At 36.1% G+C, this 11,116-nt stretch overlaps 1 protein-coding gene across 1 annotated transcript; it reads left to right on the forward strand.

Annotated features, from left to right (window-relative positions):
- Positions 1-1,250: 1,250 nt before the first annotated feature.
- On the forward strand, positions 1,251-11,065 carry LOC115228456 (collagen alpha-1(XIV) chain-like; the record flags this gene model as incomplete). Its single annotated transcript, XM_029799034.2, has 4 exons — positions 1,251-1,446; positions 2,619-3,179; positions 10,042-10,166; positions 11,020-11,065. Coding segments are annotated over 4 exons (915 nt in total), but the record flags the coding sequence as incomplete, so codon positions are not given.
- Between the last annotated feature and the right edge of the window lie 51 nt (positions 11,066-11,116).

Below are 11,116 nucleotides of genomic sequence, written 5' to 3' on the forward strand. Positions count from 1 at the left end.
TGTCGATTTTAGGAGTTTTGTAACTTCTTGCGAAACCCCTGGAGTGTACTGACGGAACCCTGGTTGAAAACCACTGGTTTAATGGGATGGAAGCACTCCGTCGGTTACGACGATGAGGGTTCCGGTTGATCCGAATCAACGGAACAGCCTGCTCGTGAAATTAACGTGTAAGTGGCTGAGCACTCCACAGACACGTGCACCCTTAACGTAGTTCTCGGGAATATTCAGCGTGATACAGAGAGTGACAAGGCCGGCCCCTTGAAATACAGGTACAACAGAAACAGGAAGTAAGAGTGAGAGAAAGCTGTGGTGAAAGAGTACAGCAGGGATCACCACCATCCCCTGCCGGAGCCCCGTGGAGCTTTTAGGTGTTTTCGCTCAATAAACACTCACAACGCCCGGTCTGGGAATCGAAACCGCGATCCTATGACCGCGAGTCTGCTGGCCTAACCACTGGGCCATTGCGCCTCCACACTGGTTTAATATATATATATATATATAGAACTACACCTTACTGTTATGAAAGAAGGGCATATATATATATATATATATATATATATATATATATATATATATATATATATATATATATATATATAATATATATATATATATTATATATAAACCACTATTTTCAAAACAACAAGGAAAGACTTAATCAATACATAAAATTTTAATAAATAGTCAAAAAAACCGCCACTACAAGTGTTTCTTGTCTTGATCGACAATCTTCAGGTGGACTTCCAATTTACAAGTCAGTTTCAAATTATGAGTCATAATTTGAAACTGACTTGTAAATTGGAAGTCCACCTGAAGATTGTCGATCAAGACAAGAAACAATTGTAGTGGCGTTTTTTTGACTATTTATTAAAATTTTATGTATTGATTAAGTCTTTCCTTGTTTGTTTTGCAAAATAGTGGTTTTGTCTCTAATAATATTTTATAATATTTTACTATAAAATTGGATTTAATCCTAAATCTGATTTTTTCCCTGTAAATTTGGATTTATTCCCTAATATTTATTATTTATTATATATATATATATATATATATGTATATATATGCCCGTTTTTATAACAGTAAGATGTAATTTGAAGTAGATTTATTTGCTATTTCTAGCAGGTCAGCACATAAATGCTTTTGTTTTTATTTTTGCAGGTAACCAACAACCAATTGGCGACCGTCAAAAATGCTTGCAAGAACACACTGAAAGTAAATTGTAGTAGAGTCCAAACTTTCTTCGGTGTTGATGTGTCGACCCTAACAATGTACGACCTAGAAAAACCCTTATATTCTGGATTGGTAATGAGCTTGTTTATCTTAAACCTAAATACGTCAATTCCGGCCAGCAAAGGACTGCAAGCAGCTTACTGGAAGCAGCATATCATGCCACATGGCCGGAAGATTTTCTTCATACGCTTAGCAAATCAATTAGAACGGGGAATGGTAAGTAGAGATATTGTTTAGAATCCACGTTAGATATTTGTCATGTGAAAACCTGAGAGAGGGAACAGGCATTGAGGTACAAATAGCAAATTTATCCGAGTCTGATCACGCAATGTGGTATTTTGGGCAAGTAAATGTTTTTGAGAATAGCTTCGAGTTGACCCTGGAAATGGAATTTCCGAGATGGAAACTGTGCCGCAGAGTATGGGATGTCAAGCATCCAAGTCCGCCGGTGCAGTCCAATTAAAGACTATATATATATATATATATATATATATATATATAGTCGTATCTATATTATATAATAATATATGGTAGGAGTGCTGTGTGGTAAGTAGCTTGCTTACCAACCACAGGGCTCCGGGTTCAATCCCACTGCGTGGCACTTTGGGTAAGTGTCTTCTACTATAGCCTCGGGCCGACCAAAGCCTTGTGAGTGGATTTGGTAGACGGAAACTGAAATAAGCCCGTGGTATATATGTGTATATATATATATATATATATATGTGTGTGTGTGTGTGTGTGTGTGTGTGTGTGTGTGTATCACATGTCCAAACCAACACAGTCGTTTCTTTTGCACATCTCATATCTCTTCTCCTTCCGCAAGTTCCATTCATTTTAGACGACACCCTCTTCTTTATACAACTGTATTCAGCCATATACATCACATGTCCAAACTAATAAAGTCCCCTCTTTCCCATGTCTCTTCTTCTACATGTTCCATCCATTTTCAGTGACAGCCACTTCTTTATGCAACTGTCTTCATCCATACACATCACATGCCCAAACCAACACAGTCGTCTCTTTTCCACACTCCCTCTTATGCCTAATTTTTTCTCAATACACAAGCACTTTATCATACATGCACACTGATGTTGAACATCCAACAGAGCATACTAACTTCATTCCTCTCTAGTCTTCGGATGTCCTTTTCATTCATGGCCCATTTTTCACTACCATGTAGCATTGCTCTTCATTCACAAAAATATTACAATCTGCATTTTTATGCAGAGAGATCTTTTGTTGCCTCTAAGTGTAATGCCTCTCTGAATTTTATCCATCCTATTTTTATTCTTGCAGCTGTAATTTAAAAACAATCAAATGCATAAATTTAATAAGAATTATATATTTACAGACTTATAAACATAAGTTTGCTTTAAATATTTTTCCAGATTGCGCCAGTGCCCAGATCGACCTTGTTTTCCTGATTGATTCATCCGGAAGTGTTGAAGAGCCTAACTTTAATAAGACAAAAAACTTCTTGGAAAATATTGTGCGTAATCTAGACATTGGTCCAGATAAGACACGTGTTGCAGTGATTAGATTTTCAAGTTTTTCTCTTGTGTCATTTTCCTTAAGTGCCCACAGTACGAACTCTGCAGTAATAAAGGCTATTGACGCTATAAGTTATGATGATGGTAGTAGTACTGCTACGGGCTTGGCTCTTGACGAAGTACGTACCAGTGTCTTTACAAATACAAGAAAATCTGCTGCTGCAAAAGTTTTAGTTTTGGTCACAGATGGACAGTCAGATAATGAAATTAGAACAGTAGCGGCAGCTCAGAAACTGAAAGATGCTGGCGTCACTATATTTACAATTGGAGTTGCCAATCCAAGAGTGTCTGAGTTAACTGCAGCAGCAAGTGAACCCAGTTGTACACATTTCATCAACTTGAAAGATTATAATGAGATTGGTTTTATTGTGAGGGAAATTGAATCTGATTCCTGTGAAGGTAAGTTTGACGTCCAATAATTGTCATTATCAGTGGTGGTGGTAAGCGGCGAGCTGGCAGAATCGTTAGCACACCGGGCGAGATGCCTATCTGTATTTCGTCTACCACTATGTTCTGAGCTCAAATTCCGCCGAGGTTGACTTTGCCTTTCATCCTTTCGGGGTCGATTAAATAAGTACAAGTTATGCACTGGGTTCGATGTAATCGACTTAATCCCTTTGTTTGTTCTTGTTTTCCCTCTCTATGTTTATCCCCCCGTGGGCAATAAAGAAATATATATATATATATACATATACATATATACATATACATACATACATATATATACGTATATATATATATAGTGTGTATATACATATATATATATATATATTTATATATAATATATATAGTGTTTTTATATATATATATATATATATATATATATATATACATTGCTAAACCTCGATAAGATAATATTTCAATTACCTGAAGATTGAACGTAACCATAACTCGAATTATTACGAATTGGACAGCCATGAAACGATCGTAGTGTTTTACTCATTATCTTTTATTAAACTTTTAATAATTTTGATATATATTTGAAATAATATAAATTAATTAATTTTATGTATTGGCTTAAGTTTTTCATTGTTTGATTTACTATAAAATTGGATTCAATCCTAAATCTGATTTTTCCCTGTAAGTTTGGATTTATTCCCTAATTTTTATTATTAATTAATATATATATATATATACATATATATACATATAATATATATATATATATATATATATATATATATATATATATATATATATATGGTGTGTGTTGGTGTGTGTGTGTGTGGTGTGTGTGTATATATATATATATATATATACACTGAAGAAGGGGAATATTCCTTCTGCTGTATTGTCTTGTACTCCGTTTTTCGTTACTTGAAAAAAATGCCTTCGTTTCTCATTGTGTTCAACGTTTTTTGATGTCCTCTACTTATATATGCGTGTATATATGCATATAGATGTAGGTATGTACATATATGTATGTATATATGCATATGTTCATATATTATTTATGTTATTATATGATCTAACGCCACGCATCCATTTCCGAGTAAGTTATATCTATCTATCTATCTATCTATCTATCTATCTATCTATCTATCTATCTATCTTTCTATCTATCTATCTATCTATCTATCTATCTATCTATCTATATCTATTAATATATATATATATATATATATTCACACATTGAATTTGTGATACTAGTTGCGGATTCTAGCTCGCTCTGATACTGAGTTGAGTTGGTGCCTTCTAGTATCTCAAATTCAATATATAATCATTTATGATTATAGTATTCTACGCTGAAGAGAAAGAAGTTTTGTAGGGTAGAATTATTTAATATTTAATTCTTATGCTTTCCTAAAAACTTGATTTCGAAACGTGCGTCCGTAGATACTTAAAATTGTATGATAGATTGCCGTCAATTCATTCTCTCTTACCTGTTTGTGTCTGCCTTCCAATTGCTGTTTTTACTGAGATCTCCCTTTTTAGTAGAAGAAATAGCTAAACTCTTTGACTGCTATTTCTAAATTCGGTATGTGGTAAGGCAATTCGTTGCTAAACCCTTTATTGCTTAGTATTACTTAAATTTTCCTCGAATGAGGCTTTACATGCCGAAGACTACTTGGTGTATTGATAATTATTCCAAATTAATTAAGTTCACCCTTCATTATTACGGATATATATATATATATATATATATATATATTAATATATATATATATATATATATATATAATAATTTAAAAGGGCTAGCAACAGCTGCTTCGCCGCATACTGAAGGAATTAGAAATGGCAGTCAAAGACTGTTTTTTCCATTTTCTATAAGTGGAGATTCCAAATACGACGGACCCCGCGATTCACATACGCAAAATCGGAGTAGCAAATAAACGAAAACAATCTCTTACCGTTAATAGTGAACATGTTTCTAGATCACAAGCTCAGAAAATAGCTTGATTTCCTTCGTCAACACTATATTCGATAGATTTACCAAATGCCACAGGCCCTCACCTCTGACCAAGCGACATCAGATAGTGGGGAGAAGTGTGCAGATATTAAAACTAAGTAATGACTGGGAACGTAAATTCTCCCTCCTAAATTCTGCCATGCGCGCCGTCTGGGTGATCGCAATGGAATAAGAAATCCACATGGTAATGCAATAAAAATGGTAAATAATTTTTCAGTGGTTTTTCATATAACCAACAATTACTTACCGGTAAATTTCGGTATGTAAATATGACAAATTCATCGTCAGGAACTTTTGTAAAGTTCAGTATATAGTAAAAATAATTAAAAGGGCTAGCAACAGGCTGCTTCGCCGCATACCGAAGGAATTAGAAATGGCAGTCAAAGACTGTTTTTTCCATTTTCTATAAGTGGAGATTCCAAATACGACGGACCCGCGATTCCATACGCAAAATCGGAGTAGCGGGTCCGTCGTATTTGGAATCTCCACTTATAGAAAATGGAAAAACAGTCTTTGACTGCCATTTCTATTCCTTCGGTATGCGGCGAAGCAGCCTGTTGCTAGCCCTTTTAATTATTTTTACTATATACTGAACTTTACAAAGTTCCTGACGATGAATTTGTCATATTTACATCACCGAAATTTACCGGTAAATATTGTTGGTTATATGAAAAACCACTGAAAAATTATTTTACCATTTTTATTGTATATATATATATATATATATATATATATATATATATATATATATATATATATATATATATATATATAGTTGTGTGTGTGTGTGGTGTGGTGTGTGTGTTTGTATTGTGTGTGGTGTGTGTGTGTGTGTATGTGTGTGTGTTTGTGTGTGGTGTGTATACATATATATATATGTATATTTTTTATCTTATATTAACTTTTAATACTTTTGATTGTTATATATATTTAAAAAAATTTATTAAATAAATAAATAAATAAATAAAACATAAAAATAAAAAATATGTATATATATATATAAATTTATAAAAATAAATTAATAATTAAAAATTTTAAAATTTAAATTTAAATAATTTAAATTTTAAATTTGTATTTTATTTATTTTTTATATTGTATTAATTATTTTTATTTCTATGTTTTGGTTAATGTTTTTCACTGTTTGATTTGCCTAATAGTGGTTTTATCTCTAATTTAATTTATAGAAAATTAATATAAAATATAAAAATCAAACCCTAAAGCTTTCTTTAAGTTTGCCAAAGAGACAGCCACAGTGCACCAGAGAATAGGACCTCTCTTCCAAAAAGATGGCTCTCTCACAGGAAATCACACGAGGATAAGTGAAATATTGAACGAACAATTCCAAAGTGTGTTCACTACACCTCTAGGACACAGGCAAGTAAACAACCCAGAAGAATTCTTTGCCACTTTACCTGCGGCCAAAGAGGCAAAATTGAGTACATCAACATCGAAGATGATTTATCACACTAGCCATAGATGAGATTGACACAAACTCAGCTGCTGGATCTGATGGATTCCCAGCGATCCTTCTCAAATCGTGCAAACGAGCCCTTCCAAAACCGCTACAGCTTCTTTTTCAGAGCTTTCTTGCAAGTGGTAAGCTCCCAGTCAAATTGAAAGAGGGGGTAATATCCATAAGGATATCCATAAGGGAGGTAGCAGAGCAGATACTAAAAATTATAGGCCTATCTCTCTGACCTCACACATCAGCAAAGTCATGGGACGAATAGTCCGTAAGAAACTAATCATGTTCCTTGAAGAAAATTACTTGCTGTCTGACACCCAGCATGGATTTCGACCAGGTAGAAGCTGCCTAACACAGCTCCTGCAACACTATGACTGGGTGTTGAAACAGCAACTTAATGGATCAAATGTGGATGTAATATATCTCGACTTTACAAAAGCCTTTGATAAGGTCGACCATGGTATGATCTGTCACAAACTGCGTAGTCTCGGCATAGGCGGAAAACTTAGAGAGTGGCTGCACAACTTCCTAAAAGACAGAAAACAGGCAGTTGTGAGCAATGGAGCCACCTCCAAGGAAACACAAATAACAAGCGGTGTCCCACAGGGCACTGTCTTGGAGCCACTGATGTTAATAGTGGCCCTTTCAGATGTGCCTTCAGTTGCTACGATGACCACCCTAGCTAGCTAGGTAGATGACACAAAAGTCTCCCACGCAATACAAAACCCTGAAAATATTGCGCATCTGCAACAGGAGTTGGACACAATATACAGGTGGGCTGAGGACAACAACATGCAGTTTAATGCAGGTAAGTTCCAGGCCCTGCGCTACTGGCACACAAAAGTAAACGACGTGCAGACTGGATACACTGGCCCAGGAAGAATTGCAATCCTTGAGTCAAAATCAGTGCGTAACCTGGGCATTGGCATGAGCAATGATGCATCTTTCCAAGCGCATATTGCTAATCTGGTGAAAAAATGCAGACGGCTAGCGGATGGATTCTCCGAACTTTCAGAACAAAAGAAGGAGACACTGATGGTCCTATGGAAACATTCGTCCTCAGCCGCTTGGACTACTGCTCCCAACTGTGGTCACCGCACAATATAAAACTACCAGCAGAACTCGAAGCAATTCAGAGAAGCTACACAAAGAAAATCGTCTCAATGCAAAATATCAGCTACTGGGAAAGACTGAAGGTATTAAACCTCTTCTCCCTAGAGCGGAGGGGGAGAGATATGCGGTGATATACATCTGGAAATCCTGTTACCCCCCAACCGCAGAACGGGGCCCACTGTATGGTGCCAAAGATTCCAACATCACCATCAAAATACAGGTCCAGATACTGCAACAGCTTGGTTTCAGAGGACCACAGCTCTTTAACATCCTCCCTAAATGCCTGAGAGACTTACATGGTGTGGATGTGGGTTTCTTTAAAACTAAACTGGATCTCTTCTTGTCGGGAGTCCCAGATGAACCTACCTCACGACAAGAGACGCAGATGCGGGCAGCAGCATCGAACTCCCTTTTTGATCAAGTGCCACGTATCAGAGATGGATTCACAATTAGTGTAGCTCATTCAGCGGTGGTGCCCCAGCATGGCCGCGGCCATCGGGCTAAACCATTTTAAGATTTATACATACATATATATATATATATATATATATATATATATATATATATAATATATTTATATATATATGAAAAAAAAAACAAGTCAAGATAGAAAATCCTAAAATAATTTTAAAAGAACATTTCAGTACCGGTTTCGGTCATTTGAGACGTTTTCAACTGTAACGATTAAATAATTAATTTAGAAAATTAAAAGAAAAGTCTTTTTAAAAGAATATTTATATACTGTTCAAATATAAGTAGCATTTTTCTTGTTTCTGCCTTTCTCTGTCTCTCTTGTTTACACTTGTGGGTTCGAGGTCGTTGTGAATTCTTGGTAGGGAAGAAGAAGGAGAAGAAGAAGAAGAAGAAGAAGAAGAAGAAGAAGAAGAAGAAGAAGAAGAGAAGAAGAGGATGAGGAGAAGAGGGGGAGAATTTAGGAGTGCCTTGATTGTCGTATTTTGAGTGGTCAGTGGCGGCTAGCAGTTGCTGTTCAATTCATGAGAATATTTCTATTGGAAGATTTGTTTATAGAATTTGCGTAGGTGTTATACTAAAAAGCATTAGTGATAAAGTTAGGAAGTAGAAGGGGGAGAAGAAGAAGAAGGAGAAGAAGAAGAAGAAGAAGAAGAAGAAGAAGATGATGATGATGATGATGATGATGATGATGATGATGATGATGATGATGATGATGATGATGATGATGATGATGAAGAAGAAGAAGAAGATGTTGATGATAATTATGATGATGAAGAAGAAGATGATGATGATAATGATGATGATGATGATGAAGAAGAAGAGGAAGAAGAAGAAGAAGAAGAAGAAGAAGAAGAAAAGAAGAAGAAGAAGAAGAAGAAGAAGAAGGAGAATATGAATGAGTGGAAGTAGTGAGGTGTTGTATGACTTAAAGTTGGCATGTTATGGATTATAGCTGTGATTGGGACTGGTTTTTAATGGATTCTTAGGAATGTAATATCTGCGTGTGTATTTGTGTTATTCTAAAGCCGAGGTGTATTAATCGTTTGTCGTAGACCCGTTCAGAAGGGACCTATATTTGGTAATAAAGAGAGTTTCTTTACTTATTCGTTGGCTTGAGGTTGTATCGTCCCTGAATTGGTAGAGGAGGAAAATCCTGAAGCTTGGTGTTTTGTTGTTGGCGCAAATATCTATATGTTGGCTGAATGCTATTTTTCTGTTTTGGGGAATTTTTATCTCGGATCTATGCAGGGCCATTCTTTTGCGCATACTATTTTTTGTTTGGCCTATGTATTGCTCTTGACACCCAGAGCAGGTTAGAGTGTATATCAGGTTCTCCGAAGCACATGTGAAGTTGCTTTTCACTGTAAACTATATATATATATATATATATATTGTTATATTTCGGAATGGTCATTTTGCCAGTTTAGCCAATAAAAACACACGCACTATATATTTGGTGTTACTTTGCTTCAGTGTTATTTATACACACACACCACACACACACACAACACACACACACACACACATACACATATATATATATATATATATATATATATATATAATATATATATGTAAACCTATAAAGTTACGCCCCTAAATGGTATTTACATGCAATACAATACATCCCTCGTGAGGCTTCTATCAGTTCTATCATGATGAGCAGGTTTTTATGAACTTGTATCCCCAGGTATCCCTCTTCTTTGCCATTTCCTCTATGGGGCACATATATTTATATTATATTTTCTTTTGTTTAACTGCTATGTTGTGCCTTCTTAAATGTCACCTTCTGTTTCCAGCTCCGGCCGTTGTTGAAGAACACACTCAGTTACGCAATGTCGCCATTCCTAAAACTAACGAGACAAAACAACAAGTCCTGCAGATCACCAACACGACAAAGTCCGCCTTGGGTACAACAGTTGTGGTAAGACGAATATTCTAGAAATATATCAACTGAATTGTGGTTTTCTATTTTTATGGATGATTGAGAAAGCAGGGACAGTACCCATAAACCTCTCGGTCCTTCCAGGACTAGGTGGTCACATCCTAATTATTGATTTTGGGACCTTTATGGCTGCAAGATAAATGTGGACAAAGGAGGGAATTCTGAAGAGCGGGTTAACATTGGTGGGGAGAAAGGATTGGGTATAGATAGTTCTGAGAAGACAATGTTGTAGTAACGGTAGAATAGATAACAGGAGGCGTAAAAGTGGCTGTGTGGTAAGTAGCTTGCTTACCAACTACATGGTTCTGGGTTCAGTCCCACTGCGTTGCATCTTGGGCAACTGTCTTCTACTATAACTTCGGGGCAACCAAAGCCTTGTGAGTGGATTTGGTAGACGGAAACTGAAAGAAGCCTATCGTATATATGTATGTATATATATATATGTGTATGTGTGTGTTTGAGTGTCTGTGCTTGTCTCCCTAGCATTGCTTGACAACTGATGCTGGTGTGTTTATGTCCCTGTCCCTTAGCGGTTCGGCAAAAGAGACCGATAGAATAAGTACAAGGCTTGCAAAGAATAAGTCATCGGGTCGATTTTCTCGACTAAAGGCGGTGCCCCAGCATGGCCACAGTCAAATGACTGAAACAAGTAAAAGAGTAAAAGAGGAGGAGACAGTGGGTTTATGGAACAAGGTTTGGACACCATTTCTAAAGAAATCATTCAGATGAAATCAGGGGCACCGTACATGTTATACCATTTTTGCTATCTCCAGGTTAGTGTCCAGTTTGATGTGGTCACTCTGTATATTATATCTGTTGTTATTTTCTACAGGTGAAGGTCCAGTGTGGTGTGGTCACTGTGTAAATGCTTCATTTCACACATTTATCCCAAGGAAGCCGACTACACTACAAGACTTCGGCAACTGACT

This window comes from Octopus sinensis, unplaced genomic scaffold (genome assembly GCF_006345805.1).
Source record: "Octopus sinensis unplaced genomic scaffold, ASM634580v1 Contig10565, whole genome shotgun sequence".
NCBI classification, from domain to species: domain Eukaryota; kingdom Metazoa; phylum Mollusca; class Cephalopoda; order Octopoda; family Octopodidae; genus Octopus; species Octopus sinensis.